At 37.3% G+C, this 19941-nt stretch overlaps 2 protein-coding genes and 1 long non-coding RNA gene across 3 annotated transcripts; 2 read left to right on the top strand and 1 right to left on the bottom strand.

The window, feature by feature from the left end:
- The first annotated feature begins 4506 nt into the window (after nt 1–4506).
- LOC146937165 (uncharacterized) lies at nt 4507–12485 on the top strand. The gene is made up of 4 exons (XM_085749351.1): nt 4507–4941; nt 5002–5242; nt 5337–5767; nt 11856–12485. The coding sequence occupies exons 1-4, from the start codon at nt 4507–4509 to the stop codon at nt 12483–12485; spliced, it is 1737 nt and encodes a 578-aa protein (XP_085605477.1).
- Nucleotides 12486–12644: 159 nt separating this feature from the next.
- On the top strand, nt 12645–13940 carry LOC146937164 (uncharacterized). The gene has a single exon (XM_085749350.1). The coding sequence runs from the start codon at nt 12645–12647 to the stop codon at nt 13938–13940; it is 1296 nt and encodes a 431-aa protein (XP_085605476.1).
- Nucleotides 13941–17509: 3569 nt separating this feature from the next.
- On the bottom strand, nt 17510–19385 carry LOC146937163 (uncharacterized). The gene is made up of 2 exons (XR_015030860.1): nt 19248–19385; nt 17510–17818 (listed from the first exon to the last, which is right to left on the bottom strand). It is a non-coding gene; the product is annotated as an uncharacterized LOC146937163 (long non-coding RNA).
- Nucleotides 19386–19941: the final 556 nt, after the last annotated feature.

Raw genomic sequence — 19941 nt, 5'->3', positions numbered from 1 at the left:
GTGTATTCCAAAATGCGATTTCTGACTCTTTAACTCTAATGGCAAAGGTGAAACTACACTCTTTCTTATGGCTGAAATCAAAACAGGGGCTATTCAGCTACAGTTACCATGACTGGTGGAACCATCCCCTTCTCTGTATGGGTGTCCACTTGTAATTTACATTCTCTGTTTTGGTTCTTTGCTGGTGCTATTTCTTATTTGGCACATTGTTACTGTAAATTCCTTTGAGTGGTTTGCTTTTTGCATGCCTTGTGCGGGGCATTCCACTGTGTTTATATAATATATCATTTTAGCTTGTTCAAAAAAAAGAAATTTATAGCTTCATTATGTTTTGAATTAAGTTAAAGTTTGACTTTTTTATAACGTGTTCGTAATACAAACTAACCATAAAAATCTACTCTTTAAAAACAAAAAAAATGTATATTAATTTTATTATGTAATAAAAATACTTAATATATCTTTCAACTTTATTTAATTTTGTTTTGTATTTCCTCTAATTTTATAAAAAAAACAACAAAAAAAAAGTGCATCTACTAAAAGGTAGTCAATTTATTTTTATTTTTTTGACAAAATGTAGTCAAATTTTATATTTAGTACAATTCGATTTACATACATTCGATTTGAATAGATTTTTTACGCATGCATTCAATCAAATCACACTGTGATATTGGTTTTAAATGTTATTTCCTAAAGTACATTCACAAGTATCTATTTTGTGTATTTTGATTGGATTCGTGTGTAAATTTATTGTAGATTGTGCATATTATTGTAGATGGTGGGGGGGGGGGGGGGGGGGGGGGGTTAGAACAGTGGGGTAGGCATTGCTCGGTGTGGTGGCGGTCTTTGTGTAGGATTAGAGAAGGGATTGGAGAGGGTGTGGGGAGTTGGGTTGAAAACAACACGCATAGGGTGGTTGGTGACGGTAAAACAGCTTTATTTTGGCATGATATTTGGATGGGGGAAATTCCTCTGAAATTTAAATTTCCCTGTCTATTTGCATTGTCTATTAATAAGGAGTGTTCGGTGGAGGAGATGGTGAGGGTCTTGGGGGCGGATGAAGGGTGGGAGAGCCTATGGAGCCGTCGGTTACTAGCCTGGGAGGAGGTGGACGTGAGGGAGTGTTATGTGTCATTACATAATAATGTTTTGCAGGAAAATGGCATTGATACTTGGCGCTGGTTGTTGGATCCTTCTCAAGGATATACGGTGCGGGGAGCTTATCGCTTCCTCACTGATTCTGGCGAGACAGTGGATCGGTCCCATGTTGACGACATTTGGCATAAGCAAATTCCATTAAAGGTGTCTATTATGGTGTGGCGCCTTCTTCGTGACAGACTTCCCACAAAGGAAAACTTGGTGAGACGACGTGTTATTCCTCTAGATGATGCGGCTTGTGTTTCCGGATGTGGACACTTGGAAACAGCAAATCATCTGTTTTTACATTGTGATATATTTGCATCTCTTTGGTATCATGTCTGCTCTTGGTTGGGTATTGATTTTGTATCTTCAGGTGATCTCCGTCAACATTTTATTCAGTTTTCGAATTATGCAGGTTTGCCTAGATCAACATATCTATTTTTCAGAATTATTTGGTGTGTTGTTTGGGTTTTATGGAAGGAACGGAATGACCGTGTATTCCAAAATGCGATTTCTGACTCTTTAACTCTAATGGCAAAGGTGAAACTACACTCTTTCTTATGGCTGAAATCAAAACAGGGGCTATTCAGCTACAGTTACCATGACTGGTGGAACCATCCCCTTCTCTGTATGGGTGTCCACTTGTAATTTACATTCTCTGTTTTGGTTCTTTGCTGGTGCTATTTCTTATTTGGCACATTGTTACTGTAAATTCCTTTGAGTGGTTTGCTTTTTGCATGCCTTGTGCGGGGCATTCCACTGTGTTTATATAATATATCATTTTAGCTTGTTCAAAAAAAAGAAATTTATAGCTTCATTATGTTTTGAATTAAGTTAAAGTTTGACTTTTTTATAACGTGTTCGTAATACAAACTAACCATAAAAATCTACTCTTTAAAAACAAAAAAAAATGTATATTAATTTTATTATGTAATAAAAATACTTAATATATCTTTCAACTTTATTTAATTTTGTTTTGTATTTCCTCTAATTTTATAAAAAAAAACAACAAAAAAAAAAGTGCATCTACTAAAAGGTAGTCAATTTATTTTTATTTTTTTGACAAAATGTAGTCAAATTTTATATTTAGTACAATTCGATTTACATACATTCGATTTGAATAGATTTTTTACGCATGCATTCAATCAAATCACACTGTGATATTGGTTTTAAATGTTATTTCCTAAAGTACATTCACAAGTATCTATTTTGTGTATTTTGATTGGATTCGTGTGTAAATTTATTGTAGATTGTGCATATAATTGGCTATGATATTCAAAACTATAATTCGAGTAATTTGTCATCCTTTCGTTCTTCTTTTTTCTTATCACTTTTTACTTTTATATATGCCTACAAAGAATATAATGCATGTTTGTAGGATGATCAAGAAGTTTAACTTCATTGTAAAATAATTCTCAGTTGTTAAATAACTTCACATCCATGACTCATTTATAGCTTTACCTAATATTATTCCTATTATATCAACAAACTAATATAAAAATAAAGAGTACAAAAATTATCAAAAAGAAAGAATAGTAAATACCTTATCACAACCTTAATTAGAGAGAAGACTTGAATTAATTTAAAATTGTATTTTTGGCACAAAATTTATTCGTAGGAAAAAATTCATAACATTTACTTGATAATATAGATAAAACAAAGAATGATCTACGATCCATTGTCAACTTCGAAAATATAGATCAAATTGTAACTTCAAATACTTGACTTATATACAATGTTGAGTCTGTACAGGTATAACTCACATTACTACTAGCATAAGTATACAATTTTGAGACGATTTATTGATGCTTTGTTGATGAACACATCGAAATTGTTAATAACAATGACAGTACTAGTTGCTTTCGTCTTGAGCAGTAGTTCGAACTTTGACTGTATTATTGTTTAATCCATTTTCTCTCATACACCAATTAGATATGTGGGTTATATAAGATGGAGATGAATATCTAGTCCATTGTAATGCACCAACATCTCAAGCATGTACAAGATATCAAGTTTTGTGTCGTGATGCCCAACAAGCATGTTCTTTAAACGTTAAAGAGGTGACCCGCTCATCGGAATTTATTTAATTAAAATACAGATATAAGATACTTTGTAGATAGATAGATTAGAAAATAGGCTAAAATATGGTTTTAGTCCCTGCAAATATACATCGTTTTGGTTTTAGTCCCTGTAAAAAAAATTTGTTGTTTTTGGTCCCTGCAAGTATGTCTCGTTTTGGTTTTGGTCCCTGACCCCACTTTTGTGATGATTTGTACACGTGGCGCATGATGACTGAACCCATTTATGAGAAAAATAGTCCCTGCAAAATCTTTTGATTTTTAAAAAGGTCCTTGCAAAATATTTTGTTTTTGAAAATAGTCTCAGGGATTATTTTCAAAACCAAAATATTTTGCAGGGACCAAAAACAAAAACAAAAATTACAGGGACTAAAACCAAAACGAGGCATATTTGCAGGGACCAAACTCATATTTTAGCCTATCCACCGAGGGCCACCGCGACGGTATTCACCTTTGCCGGAAGTGAGGTACTATAGGGGGCGGGATCCAAGCAGGGTGCCACTAAATGGGAGGGATAGGGGAGAGTGGTCTGATGTGAGACCGCGAGAGGGAAAGCGCAGGAACAGGTGGCAGACAGACGGGAAAGGCTTTGGGAGGAGCAGCGGCGTGGAGGTTCAAGGCGGCAAGGGCAGTATAGGGTTAGGGCAAGGTTTAGTTCTGAATGGGGAGATTGTGACTCTGAGGATTCACGTGATTTTTGTGAGCCATTTCTTTCCAATGATGGGCAGGTCATACTACAGTACTCGCGTCATGATCGGTTTCGTGGTGGAGAAACACACATGGAAGGAATACGATCACCGTGTCACCAACGGCGTTCATTGTCTCAGAGAAGGTATCACAGTCGTTTGAATAATCGTGCAGGTTCTAGGGTTGACAGGCAGCGCCGTATTTCATTTTCACCAGAAAGGAGAACCTTGCAACACAAATTGACAGAAGGTGTTGATGGTGTTTTGCGTAGGGGAGCTCATTGTGCACCGATGAAACAACAGCAAGGTCCCTTAGATACAGCACGCATGAAGCAGAATTACGGCGTCTTGATTGTTCTGGACGTGCAGATGTCAGGGTGATGGAAACCAAGCCTTGGTCTACTGTACAGGAAGGTAATGTTAACAATGGTATAACAGGCGCTGATGTTACTGAGATGCGGACAGAAAACATTCCTAAAGCCGGATAGCAATAGAATGATAATAACGGTATTGTAAACCAGAATTTTGTCTCATTTTATTTTACCAATGTTCCGGACGATATTTCTTATTATTCTTTACGGCAAGGATTTGAGGTGTGTGGGATTATGGAGGATGTTTACCTGGCTAGAAAGCATAATGTTAACGGTGCTTTGTTTGGCTTCGTCCGATATGCTAAGGTTAGAGATGTTGAGAAATTATTGAAAGCGGTGAATAATGTATGGTTTGGTGAATGTAAGGTGGTGGCGAAGGTGTCTAGTTTTGATCGTTATGGTAACAAGCGTGGTGAGGGTGTTAAGCATAGTGTTGGAGGAAAAAATAATCTTAGAGAGGGAGGGAAATTTTTTGCTGAGGGAGTTAGTAACAACGAGGGAAAAATTAGAAAGTTGGTGGGAACAGGTGTAGTTGAAAATGGTGAGGGAGAAAAAATTATTTTAGAGGGAGAAAAAAGAAAGCGTGGGGAGAATGAATGGGTTTCCGTAGGTGGTGCGGGGGTGGTTGAGGAAGGGGTGAAGGAACGTGCTGGGAAGGGAAGTAATGTGGTGCAATCAAAACAAATTTATGTCCGTAAATACATGTCTGAAGCTTCTGATACCATGTAGGCATCGAAAGCTGTGGTGGTCACAGTTTTGAACGGGGAAGCTATTCCAGTTATTCAGCGTCGAATTTTTGATGCTGGTTTCGAAAAAATCGACATCATTCCTTTCGGTGCTGACAAGGTTCTTGTTCGATCTACGGAAGATGAGGATGTCAATGTTATGTTCTCGGAAGCACATGATTTTTTTGGTAATTTTTTCTCGTCACCAGTCAAGTGGAATAAAGATGTTATTGTTCGCGAAAGAGGTGCGTGGGTAAGAATATATGGTGTGTCATTACACGCGTGGAACATTAATTTTTTTCAAATTGTGCGTTTTTGATTGTGGACGCCTGCTGAAAGCTGTTGAATTTACTCTTGAAAAAGAGCGTCTAGATTACGCGTGGGTTTTGTTGTCGACCGTATCTTTGGAAGTGATTAATGTTGATGCTACTATTATGATTGATGGTATTCTTATTTACTTTAAAATCATTGAAGAGTGGGGTGACTCATTAGGTGAAGATGCTTGTTTACTTGATGAGGAAGATGTCAGAGAGGGTCGTAATGACGGCACGGCTGAAGCTTTAGATGAAGACATAGGTAGGGAGGATATTGATGCCTTTGTGAATCAAATTTCAGAAGATTGGGGTCTTGATAATGTGGCGCAAATTCAGATTAATAAGGGGGACTTGGCTGAGTTTAATTATGGGAAGGCAGCTGCTAGACATCCATTTAATGTTCCAATCCCTTCGGTTGATAAACAGGACTCACTTAATTTGAAAAATGATGATAAAGTAATTAAGTTGTGTTGTTTTTGGATTTCTAAACTGTTGTATTTGGATTTCCAAATTCTATTATCTACCGAAGTTGTTACTAGGTTGAGTCACGACCAGGTCGCTCTCTTTAAGACGTTTCGTGGCACTTCCCAAAATTGTGCAAGGTAGACTATCAACCACGCCGCCTCCAGGATAAAACAAGCCCAACTACAACTGTGCGGTTAACTACTGCACTGTAGAAAACCGTTCGAGATATACACCCTCAAATATGGTACTAAGACCACTCTTTAATACTGAAACCACTTTAATATGGTATTATTACCATTCTATATGGTGCTAAGACCACTCAAATATGGTGTTTCCACCATTCTAACCTTTAAGTTCTCCAAACTTTCAATATGGTACTACGACCACTCAAATATGGTGATACCACCATTTCTCCTCAAATAGAAAAATATTTAAATGATTTATATACTGTTAAGATCATTCATAATTTCGACGGGACATTATTATTACGAAAGGGACTATGATCTTAATAGTACTCTTTATTCCGAAGGGACGTATATTACCGAAGGGACTATGAACTTAAGACCACTCTTAATTCCGAAGGGACATTAAACCGAAAAAGGGACTATGGTCTTAAGAACACTCTTAAAATATGGTTCAATCGATTGATCGAAGCCACTCGATATGGTACGTAACCGCTCTATTTGAAACCGAAAGGGACAGAAAGGAGTAGAAGCAGAAGAAACTTGTTAACACAAGTCGGAGGGAGAAAAGAAGAAAAGAATTCCCGACAACTCAATGAAATTCTTTTCGGTGTGTGGAATGCACTATGTGAGTTCTCTATTTATAGGGAAAATTCACAACTAATAAGTGAGAAACTTTGGGAACAAGTAATATGAGAAACTTTGGGAACAAGTAACATATTACTTTGTGATTAAGTAATTCACATATTAGATCTAGTACAAAAATATCTTAATTGAGTACTAAAATATATTAAATTTAGTACATAAATATAATATATTATGTACCAAAATATTTTAGCAAAACTTGGGGACTAAGAAAGCACTTTCTAATAATGATTAAATTAATTATATTTAATTTATTATTTCCAAATAATAAAATATATATATCAATATATATTTTTCTCTAGTGCTTATGTACCCCCATTAATTAGAGGTACACCCCCACTATATAAACACTACTAATGTGTGTGTTCCATCCGATGTGGGACTTCCACTTTTTTCAATTCACACAACACTAGTTCTACCCAACATGGGAATTTGTGTTTAGTCTTTTTACTCAATTTCCACACATGTTCCAACAATCCCCCACTTGAATTTAAAAAATGGTTTCAGAAGTAACGTCAAAAACGTCTCCATAAGATTTGCTAGTAAACAAAGGTGTCGCCTACAACTTGAACCTTTGCATAGCGAGTAAAATTCTGATTAACAAGAGTTTCTTACAGCATTGAACTCTATCTCAGACATAGAACCCACACACAAACCTTTTCATAAGGTGTATTCTAAAAGCCCGTGCGTTAATGGCCTTGCACGTGTATCCCGGTTTTAACGAACGCTCTAGGTATTCTGCCCCGAATCCCATAGGAACCGGCTCTTAGTTCCACATTCGTATAGGTGAGTCTATCAAGAGTACTCCTGTAGCTATGTACTCCACTCCAAATAGAGTATAGATCTCATTAAGAGTTTCTATTATCTTATCCTTCTATCGCTGCAGGAATCATGCTTTCTTACTTTTAACATAGCATGTTCTATCACTTGTGACTTGTTATTACCCATTGAACCTATTTCTTGGGATCTCCAGTCATGTAGGTCAGGTTACCATCACTTATGACCTTTGGGCATTAGTCCCATCCTATTGGATGTATTTAGGACTTTCTTTTTAGTAATTCCTTTCGTCAAAGGATTGGCTAATTCTTTATCAGTACGTACATGATCTAGTTTAACCGTTCCTTTTGAGAGTAGCTAGCTCTCTAATACTTTATGTGTTTGTGACTTAATAATCGTCTCTTACCATTGTGGTAACGATTTCTCAATTTTGTAATAGCTGCAGACTATCACATTAAATTAACACTTCTGGAAACGGTTTTACCCACTAAGGGATCTCAATTAGCAAGCATCTTGTCAACTTGCTTCTCCACTAGTTTTCTCTAGTGTTCTCATCTCAGATTCATTCCATAGTGGACTGAGTCAATATCATTTGTTTTAACAAACAACTCCTCTAGTGATGCTCAATATGCAAACACTAGTTGCTAAATATTCATCTGAAAGATGTTCTATTTTATATCTTGTACCATTTAAGTACAATAGGTTACTCCTAGTGAAGTAATCCTAGAGTCATAGTCTTCTTAAGGCACCTCATGACTCTTTCTATAGCATGGCAATGCTTTTCTTTTGTCTACTAGTAAACTTGCACAAGATTTTTACGACATCGACAATGTCGAGTCTAATACATTCAGTGGCATACCTAAGTACAGCCAATGATGCTCGCATATTCTGTTTTTCTAACTCCATCTCAAGTGTTCTTACACTTGGATCATAACATATGATTGCAAGTTTACGGCGAAATAATAATATTTCTTTAAGAACTTCTCAACTTTGTGAGATTTATCAAAAAAGTTCTCCTTTTTTGATCTAGTAATCTTGAAACCAAGAATTACTTCAACTTTGTCTAGGTCTTTCTTATCAATGTTGTTGATAAACAATGATTTCACATAATTCATAACATGAATCTTTAAACCAAATATGAGCAAGTAGTCTTCATAGAGACATATGATCGTGCAAATATTATTTGTCACTTTCATTCACTTTATACTCATTCGATAGCATTAGAATGTCAAAAAATTTATGTCATTCCTTTTTAGACCTCACAAAGAATTATCTAACTTACAGAGCTTGTTTTCTTGTCCATGAATCACAAAACATTCAGGTTGTTTAATATAGATTTATTCTTCTAGTTCACCATAAAAAGAGGCAACTTTCACATCCATTTTGAGTACTATCGAGTTATGAACGGCGGCTAAAGGGACTAGTACTCTTATGGATATGATTTTCGCGACTGGTGAATGAATGTCGAAGAAGTCTATATTTTTCCTCTTTGTCTAAAACCTTTGACTACAAGGAGAGCCTTGTATTCATCAACCGTACCATCAGGTTTTAGTTCCTTTTTCCAAAATCCAAATACAACCGATTGGTTTTGCAACTATGAGACAAGTCAACCAAGTGTCATGTTTTGTTAGACTCTAGAAGATTCATTTCATCGTTTATTGCTTTTTGTCATAATTCAGCATCCAATGAGGATATAACTTCTTTAAGGCTTAATGAATCTTCTTCCAATGTATAAACCAAGTTCATACTCTTTAGCATTTTTAGCTTTCTTACCTCCTTGAGGTTCTATAACATCTCGTATGATGTTTTCATAACTATTACTAATTACATGAATGTGATTAGATATAGTGCCCCCACTAGTTCTTAATATACAAGGGGAATTTAGTTTACCCCCACTATTCTTTAATTTAAAGGGGTACTTACTTCATAGAAATCAACATCTTTTAATTCTATGGTCACTTTAACATTTAGGTCCTAAAACCTATATGCTTCGTTATTTATAACATACCTCATGAATACACATTCATAGGCTCTACTAGTGAGTTTAACTCTCTTGGGGTCCTGAAGCCAAATATAGTCCGGACAATCCCAAGTTCAAAAATAAGACAAGTTGGATTGTCTTTTCTTCAAAAATTTCTTAATTGGAATTTTTGTTCTTAGACTTGGGTACTTTATAAATTTCAATTTTCGTTATAAAAATTGAACATTCAAGCATATCAATTTTATTTTCCAAAATTCACAGTCATCAATAAATATGATAAAAACATCATTTTATCATTTCTAATTTATGTGTCATCAAATTCACACATATCATAATTTATTATGTTTAGAGATTCATATTCTCTAAATTCTGATTTATATGAACTTTTGGTTCATATTTCTTGACTGCAATAAATAAAGTTGTCTAATCATATAACGTTGGAGTTAAGTCCAAGTTACTCAAGTTTAAAATTAAACGCTTGTTCGTGATCAATTTTGATATGTCAAATATTAAAATCACACAACTAATAAAATAGAAGGAGAGTTTAATTTTGAACATACCATCAAAGGTGCAATCTTTTTGCACAAGAATGTATGGTAGACAAGTCTCTCTTTAAGTCTGAGTCAACTCAGTCTTATTCAGTAGAAATCTGAAATTCAAATTCTTTCTAATTTTAAAGTAGAATTTCACAATTCCATTTATTTTCCTTTATTGCATAATTATAGGTTTGGAGCTTGGAACTCTAAACATTGTATTGTTAGCAGCTTACCTTTGTTCTGTTTTTTCAAATGAGGCGGCAACAATTTGTCCATATTTCAAATTTTCAAAAAAATCGTAAAACAGTACAAAGAGTACCAACCTACTGCCGAACCAGAAGTAATTGCTAATATCATATGATTTTGTCCAATTCCCTTCACACAATAAGCAGCAACATCACCACGAATCATAAGAATTTTGGGAATGTAATTACGTGATGTTCCAAGGGGCAGTTATAATTATCCACAATTAATTTCACACTTTATGAAAAAAGATATGTGAATTTCTTAGTGTTGTTGTTTTAACAACAATCACTTCACCGTTTCAGTCAAAAGATGTATATCTATAGCTTGATTTATCCTTGATGTATTTAGGGACAACGTAATCTCAATAAGTAATTTCTTCGGTAGACATAGCAGATAAAAACGTCTTAAAATTGTTGTTTTTGGATTTCCAAACTGTTGTATTTGGATTTCCAAATTCTATTATCTACCGAAGTTGTTACTAGGTTGAGTCACGACCAGGTCGCTCTCTTTAAGACGTTTCGTTGCACTTCCCAAAATTGTGCAAGGTAGACTATCAACCACGCCGCCTCCAGGATAAAACAAGCCCAGCTACAACTGTGCGGTTAACTACTGCACTGTAGAAAACCGTTCGAGATATACACCCTCAAATATGGTACTAAGACCACTCTTTAATACTGAAACCACTTTAATATGGTATTATTACCATTTTATATGGTGCTAAGACCACTCAAATATGGTGTTTCCACCATTCTAACCTTTAAGTTCTCCAAACTTTCAATATGGTACTACGACCACTCAAATATGGTGATACCACCATTTCTCCTCAAATAGAAAAATATTTAAATGATTTATATACTGTTAAGATCATTCATAATTTCGACGGGACATTATTATTACGAAAGGGACTATGATCTTAATAGTACTCTTTATTCCGAAGGGACGTATATTACCGAAGGGACTATGAACTTAAGACCACTCTTAATTCCGAAGGGACATTAAACCGAAAAAGGGACTATGGTCTTAAGAACACTCTTAAAATATGGTTCAATCGATTGATCGAAGCCACTCGATATGGTACGTAACCGCTCTATTTGAAACCGAAAGGGACAGAAAGGAGTAGAAGCAGAAGAAACTTGTTAACACAAGTCGGAGGGAGAAAAGAAGAAAAGAATTCCCGACAACTCAATGAAATTCTTTTCGGCGTGTGGAATGCACTATGTGAGTTCTCTATTTATAGGGAAAATTCACAACTAATAAGTGAGAAACTTTGGGAACAAGTAATATGAGAAACTTTGGGAACAAGTAACATATTACTTTGTGATTAAGTAATTCACATATTAGATCTAGTACAAAAATATCTTAATTGAGTACTAAAATATATTAAATTTAGTACAAAAATATAATATATTATGTACCAAAATATTTTAGCAAAACTTGGGGACTAAGAAAGCACTTTCTAATAATGATTAAATTAATTATATTTAATTTATTATTTCCAAATAATAAAATATATATATCAATATATATTTTTCTCTAGTGCTTATGTACCCCCATTAATTAGAGGTACACCCCCACTATATAAACACTACTAATGTGTGTGTTCCATCCGATGTGGGACTTCCACTTTTTTCAATTCACACAACACTAGCTCTACCCAACATGGGAATTTGTGTTTAGTCTTTTTACTCAATTTCCACACATGTTCCAACAAGTTGGTGGCTAGTCAATTTTCTCATAAACCTGATGTTCAAGTGGTGAAACAAAATGTTACAGCTGATGGCAGAAGGTCTCGTGAGGTGAAAAGTGAAGCAAGGAAAATAGCTAAATGCACTACTTCATGTCCACCGGGCCGTGTTCATTCAGTTACTCCGGGACCGTGGAGTTTGAAGTGGATCAATAGACAAAATAATGCGGATAAAATTGTTAATAACAAGACGCTTTCAGCAGAGGTTCTGCGAGCTATTAAGACGAAGGGGGGTAGTGCTTCTCGCCATAAGGTTCCAATTTTAAAACGAATTGCAAGAATTCCAGCAAAAGATCGTCATGAAATTCTTCGTGCTCTTCGAAAGACTGTTAAGAAGCGTAGGGGGTTGTCTGATGGCTCTAAGAATAAGGTATCTTCTGATGAGAGTTTTTCCCAACCTTCTGGTTCTCTTTCACATGTTAATAATGATTGGACGAATTGGCTTGTGCTTAATGGAAATAAAAATAATGCGGTTGATGATGTGCGGGGGATAGGGAAGGCGGTGGGACTGAAATTCACAAGAGACAAAAATAATATGTTTGACGTCTTGTCGGGGGCGGGAAGAAAAAATAAGGATGGTGATGGCAAAGGGCAGTAGGCCGCGGGTAGTGAGGGTTGTGGGCAGGTGGTGGTTTTGTTTATAATGAATATAATTTCGTGGAATGTCAGGGGATTAGGGAGGTATGAAAAAAGGAGTGAAGTTCGTCAATTGGTGAAGGAGAAACACCCGTTTATTCTTTGTATCCAAGAAACTAAGATGGCTTTGGTTGATGCTTTTATTTGTAAATCTTTATGGGGGGAAGACACTGTTGATTATTCCTATCAGCCTTCGACAGGTGCTTCAGGCGATTTAATAACGATGTGGGATTGTAAAGAGGTTGTGGTGTGGGCAACTATTTCTTTTGATCATGTTTTGGTGATAATAGGACGTTTTTTGAAGACCAATGAAAGCTTTGTCTTGTTTAATGTGTATGCTCCGTGTGATGCTTCTGGACAGCAGGTACTTTGGGAGAATATTTCTTTGAAGATGAACTCTTATGTTGGCCAGAATATTTATGTGTGCAGTGACTTTAATGCGGTCCGTTGTGTGGAGGAGTGCCGCAGTGTGGGTATGGTGAGTCGTCAGCCAGGGATTGCAAACTTTAACAATTTTATTGACGGTTGCTTATTTATTGATCTTCCTCTCCGCGGTCGCTATTTTACTTGGTATCGCAGGGATGGGAGATCTATGAGCCGGATGGATCGATTTTTTCTCTCTGAAGAGTGGTGTCTGACCTGCCCTAATTGTGTTCAGACGGCTTCAACAAGGGGGGTGTCGGACCATTGTCCCTTACAGTTATCTATTGACATGGTAAACTGGGGGCCTAAACCGCTTCGCATGCTTCGGTGTTGGGAGAAGTTTCCGGGATATACAATTTTTGTCCGTAATCAGTGGAACTCTTTTCAGGTGGCGGGATGGGGTGGATATGTGTTGAAGGAAAAATTCAAGCTTCTTAAGCTGGCTCTAAAAGATTGGCATCAGCAACATTCACAGAATTCACCAGAAAAAATCTTGTCTTTGACAGATAAAATTACAACACTTGATCTAAAAGGGGAGTCGGCAGTGTTAGTAGATGAGAAGATTGAGGAGCTTCACGGGTTATCTGAGGAGTTTTTTTCTTTATCTCGGATAAATAATAGTATTTGTTGGCAGCAATTGAGGGCTCAATGGCTTGGTGAAGGAGATGCTAACACAAAGTTTTTTCATGCAATCATGTCTAACAGGAAGAGAAGAAATGTTGTGTCGTCTTTTCTAGTAAATGGGGTGATGGTGGAAGGGGTTGAAAATGTGCGTGTAGCTATCTATTCTAATTTCTCTTCCCATTTTAAAGCCCGTGTTATGGAGCGCCCGAGTATGGCTGGCCTCCAGTTTCGATCCTTATCTCATGCCGAGGGGGTCGGGTTGGTAAAGCTGTTTTCTTTAGATGAGGTGAAGTCTGCAGTGTGGGATTATGATAATTATAGATGTCCGGGTCCAGACGGTATCTCTTTTGGATTCATCAAAGATTTTTAGGATATGTTGAAGGATGATGTGATGCGTTTTCTTGTGGAATTCCATAGGAATGGAAGGTTGACCAAAGGGATAAATAGCACTTTCATTGCCTTAATTCCTAAGGTTGATAGTCCCCAACGATTGAATGACTTCAGACCCATTTCTCTGGTGGGTAGCTTGTATAAGATTTTATCGAAGGTCCTTGCTAATAGACTTCGATCTATAATGCAATCAGTTATATCAGATTCTCAGTCAGCGTTCATTAAGGGTCGTCAGATACTTGATGGCATTTTGGTGGCTAATGAGGTTGTCGATGAAACTCGCAAGTGCAATAAGGAGTTACTTCTTTTTAAGGTTGATTTTGAAAAAGCTTATGATTCCATAGATTGGGCTTATTTGGACGAGGTTATGATTTTGATGGGGTTTCCGACTCTTTGGCGGAAGTGGATTAAAGAATGTATAGGTACATCATCAGCTTTTGTCTTGGTTAATGGCTCACCGACGGCGGAGTTTCAGTTGGAGAGGGGATTGAGGCAAGGCGACCCTTTGTCCCCTTTCTTGTTCCTTTTAGCGGCGGAGGGTTTTCGTGTGTTGATGGAGTCGTTGACTGCTCACAATCTCTTTTCGGGATAACAGATAGGAAGAAGCGAACATGTTGTTGTTTCTCACTTGCAATTTGTGGATGACACCTTAATATTGGGTGAGAAGTCTTGGGCCAACGTGAGGGGTATGTGTGGTGCTCTTCTTCTATTTAAATCTTTATCTGGTTTGAAGGTGAACTTTTCCAAAAGCCAATTGGTTGGTGTTAATGTAGCGGGGTCGTGGCTATCAGAGGCGGCCAAGGTGTTGCAGTGTAGAGTTGGTTCCTTGCCTTTTGTGTATTTGGGGTTGCCTATTGGTGGTAACGCAAGACGCCTGTCGTTTTGGGAACCTATGATTGAACGTATTAAGGCTAGATTGTCGGGTTGGAAGTCAAATCATTTATCTTTGGGTGGTCGTCTGGTTTTGCTGAAGTATGTCCTGTCATCGCTGCCTGTTTATGCTCTTTCTTTTTTCAAGGCTCCGGCAGGTATCATCTCCTTTATAGAATCTATTTTAAATTGTCTTTTTTGGGGGGGAGCGAGGACCACAGGAAAATAACATGGGTTTATTGGAATTCTGTTTGTTTGAGTAAGGAGGTTGGTGGTTTGGGGGTTAGGAGTCTTAGGGAGTTTAATTATGCATTATTAGGGAAATGGTGTTGGAGGTTGTTGGCGGATAGAAATAGTTTGTGGTTTAGAGTCATGGCAGCCCGGTATGGTGTAGAGGGCAGTCAGTTAGCTGAAGGAGGTCATTCTGCCTCTTCTTGGTGGCGGATTATTGCTACCTTACGTAGGGAGGATGTTGGAACAAAATGTGTTTAACAATGAACCTTAAAGGGTTTTGATGATAACAAGGTATTAAAAATTGTAAATTGGACTAGCTAATATTTGTTCAAGTGTACAGGACCATAATTATAAAGTTACATCATCATTGGTTCTGAATGAGCAAATAAAGAGCTATGGAAACAACAAAAATTTGAAGCTTGGACGCTCCTGAAGGCAACTTGCTACTGAAGAGAAAAAGCGCTCCTGAAGTCAAGCTGCTCCTGAAGAAATAGCGCTCCTGAAGTAAGCTGCTCCTGAAGAATAGTGCTTCTGAAGACAAGAGGTCCAGAAGCCACATCATCAGAAGCTGCGTCATCAGAAGCTGCAGAAGTCATATCATCAGAAGCTGCATCATCAGAAGCTGCCTCATCAGAAGCCATTTCACCAGAAGCTGAATATCAACTGGATTTGCAAAGAATCAAGAATTGAAGAATTATCAATGCAAAAGCTGTCTATTGGATTCGAAAACACAAACAAAGGATTAGTGGAGTTTGCAACGGTCATTTCAAAGGTGTTTGAAGGCGTGTGTTTGCAATTTGGACGAAAGCGTTGACATTGTACTTTGTACGAATTGTACAACCACGTTCTCCACTACTCTGTTTTGTGTCCGCGCTACAGGACAAGAAAACAGCTCCAGAATACGGTTTCGCCTGCATAGATGTTCCTTTGGATAAGGAATGGATTTCAAATTTGTTCTTCATAGGACAACAGCCAAATCAGGCAAAAGATTATTGGTGAAAGATCAAGCTTCAACAACGACTCTTTGGTGTGCTGGCAATTTCACAACGTCTCTCTCACACCTCTATATAAAGGAGTGAAGACCTAGAGAATTGGCAATGCAAGAACGCTGAACGAAAGACTCACAAGATTTTCACAAGTACCAAACCTCTGCTGAAATTGTTCTGCATTCACTTAGAATTTCTGTGTCTCAAAGTCATATCTTAGAAATTCTTAAGTCCATTGAGTCTGTATCTGATTTGTATTGTGAGCACCTCTGATTGTATATCAAGTGTTCAACCTTAAACAATTTTCTGTGTAATTTTGTTTAGTTAGGAAGTCTCTTGCAGTTGTTCTTGAGCAGGAAGTCTCTTGATTGTGTTCTTGAGCGAAGGAAGTCTCTTGCTTGTGTGCTTGAGCATTGGAAGTCTCTTGCTTGTGTGCTTGAGCATTTGTAATCAGATATTACTCATAGTGAAATCTCCTTGGAAGTGCAAGGGGGACTGGACTACTTCCGGATTGTGGAAGGAACCAGTATAATTGCTTTGTGTCGTTCTTCTTCTCTCTATCTGTTTTATTCCGCTGCATTTAGATTCTGATTATCACTTCAGAAGCTGTCTCGCTTAGCTTCTGATCAGTGTGTTCAGTTTTTAGGAGAAACGAAGAATTTTTCTAAAACACAATTCAACCCCCCTTCTTGTGTTTTTCTCACCTTCAATTGGTATCTAGAGCCTTGGTCTGTTGTGTAACACTTAACCGTGCAACAGTCAAAGATCTGAGAAAAACATGTCTACTCCTACTCCTACTGGTCCTGGTGATACTAGCTATAAACATGTCTCACATGATTATAGTGATAGTAAGAAAACCAGTATTGGAAAAGTTCCAAAGTTCAATGGAGATGCTGAAGAGTTCTGTAACATCTCAGACTGCTTTCAGGATTGCCGACTAACCCCACAAACCAACACTAGTCTTTTCAGCGTGCTTTGTCCTCACTCGCATGCTTACCGGGAAACTTCCCGGTAGGTCACCCATCCTAGTACTACTCCAAGCCAAGCACGCTTAACTGTGGAGTTCCTATGGATTGAGCTACCGAAAAGAAAATGCATCTTGTTGATATGGGTAGTACCTAACAATTCTTATTAGTCTTCCTTCAACCATGTATTCCCATACCTACACGGCCTCCGGATCCCTCTCATTCCGATGTGATTCGGTTCCTCTTATTAACGTGGGGTCATCCTTACGGATAGTGCCCGTTCCAACTGGCGGGAACCTTTCGTATCCAACTGGCGGGATATCGAAAGCCACGTTGTGGGTGTTACATGCCCACCAGCTTCCGCCTGGTTCGTCCCCGAACCACACCGTACTGGGAGAGGTCTGCTCTGATACCAATTGTAACACCCCGTTCTCCCAACAACGTAATATTAATTATTATAATCAGAGTAATCACACAACGGAGTGTCACACTACTTTTCAAAAATTCATAAATAGAAAATATCTATTTATTTAAGACCAACATAAAGAATCTTAATAAACCGCAGCGGAATAATTCTTTAAAAATATAATTTCAACCAAAATTCAACATCAATGAAAATCTTGGCACATAGGCCCCAACATAAATCAACTTTATTTTCGACAACGATAAACTCTAATAGCAAGTCTTTTCCAAAATATGTGATACATAAAAGAAATGAGAAGACATTCGCAACGATTTCCCCATCCTAGTATGTATCAGAGCCCTAGACACTTGAGCCGACCAAACCTACAAGTCATCAGTACCTGCACATTACCCACGGTCGAGGCAACATATACGCAGAAGGGGTGAGAAACTTATCCAATAATAATAATATATAATTCATCAAATTAATGAAAACAACAAAGCATATCACAACAGGCATCATTAATAATGTATTTAAATAAACACATAGGCAACGACATAATTATTTTCAGCAACAAGGTACAGCAACAACAACAACAACAACGTTATCCACAACGACACCGACAACTCGACAATGCGACAACGACAACAACTCGACAATGCTACAACGACAACAACAACCCAACAATGCTACGACAACAACAACTAATGCATCATGCAGGTGGTACCAATCTACGCGCGTTGAATGCTAAGCATTCCAGGGCATAAGCCCCCAACGATTTGGATGGTTAAAGCATCCCAGGGCATAAGCCCCCAACAGGTGAATGATAAACATTCCAGGGCATAAGCCCCCAACAATTTGAATGATAAACATTCCAGGGCATAAGCCCCCAACAGAACATGAGTATGCATATGGACTCGACTTGTGTATATCAACATACAACTTCAACAACGACTACAACAACAACATATGTGCCTACAACAATTATGACACACTCCCCAACTTCGACATCAGATGATACAACGACATCAACAACGGAAATCAAACAACATAGCATATATATAAATCAATTACATTCATCTCTAAGTCTAAAACATCCTTCAAAAGCAATTAAGTTTTGATCAATGGGACATAAGCCAGATACCCATAAAACACCTCAACTAAGTCCCTAACACTTAAGTTTGAAGTTGGGAAACCAACCATATGTTTTTGGACTAACTTGGGATTAGTTATGCTAAGTTTTCTTAAAGTTTTCTGAAGATCCACTTGGACTATTTTTATCATAACTCAAAATCTACAAATCTTTTCCACTCCAAACCAAGGCCATTTTAAAGCTACCTTAATTATCTACAACTTTCATGTTTACACCTAAGGCCAGTTCAAAACAGAAACGGGTGAAAAAGACGCAAGAACACGAAACAGGGGAATGCTGTCACTATTACATCGTACTACGATGGAATGCATCGTACTACGATGGGATACACTGAAAAAGTCTTGTTTGCTTCTGGAAAAATCGTAGTACGATTTCCCAGCATCGTACTACGATGGAACATGGACAGTTCTACGGAAACAGACCAGTTTTCACTCCAAAAACCCCAATTTCATCAACCCAAACCCCAAATTTGATCTCATAATCACCCAAATTGTTTTAGAAACATGTTTACAGGTTTATTAGACAACATAGGGGATAAAACAACATGCAATTCAACAACAAGTTTCATCATAATTCATCATCTAACATAACTTCTCAAACCCTAAAAACCAAGAACAACAAATTCATCAATTTTCAAATTATATACCATGATTATTGAAAGGAATCCCACCCTTACCTTATCTCAGCAAATTCTACAGCAAAAACGATTGGATTCTCTCTTCCTAGCTCTTCTCCTAGCTTTCTCTTGGTTCTTCTCCTTTTTCTCTCCAAAAACCAGTTTTTCTATTGTTTGTACGTGAAACTGTTTATCTCTGCTTCTCTTTCTTTTTCTCCCAAAAAATATAACTTCTTTCTTTTCATTTAACTCCCACTAAACTCTCATAATTACTAATTAACTCCCATTAACCAAAATATTAATATTTTACTCCTATTTTTATTTCTCCTAATATTTCCACAAATAATAAAGCCATATTCATTTAAATAATATACAACACATCAAATACCAAATAAATCATATAAAATTATATAAAACACTCAAACATCCACTAAAAATAATAGAATAAAAATGGGGCGTTACAACTCTCCCCAACTTATAGAATTTCGTCCTCGAAATATTACCTCAAGCAAACAACTCAAGATATGACTCCTGCATCTTACTTTCCAACTCCCAAGTAAGATTTTCACCAGTTGCTCCTCCCCAAACAACCCTCACTAGAGGTATCTCCTTGCCTCTCAACGTCTTCACCTTGCGATCATCAATCCTCAAAGGTAAAGTCTCCACCGTAAGGTTGTCTCTAACTTGCACATCATCTCTAGGAATAACATGTGAAGGATCCGCTACATACTTCCGAAGTTGCGACACATGAAAC

This window comes from Medicago sativa, chromosome 3 (assembly GCF_051527215.1).
Source record: "Medicago sativa cultivar Bolivia chromosome 3, Bolivia_mono, whole genome shotgun sequence".
NCBI classification, from domain to species: domain Eukaryota; kingdom Viridiplantae; phylum Streptophyta; class Magnoliopsida; order Fabales; family Fabaceae; genus Medicago; species Medicago sativa.
The sequence above is the reverse complement of the archived record's forward strand: the minus strand, read 5'-3'. Positions and strand labels throughout refer to the sequence as shown.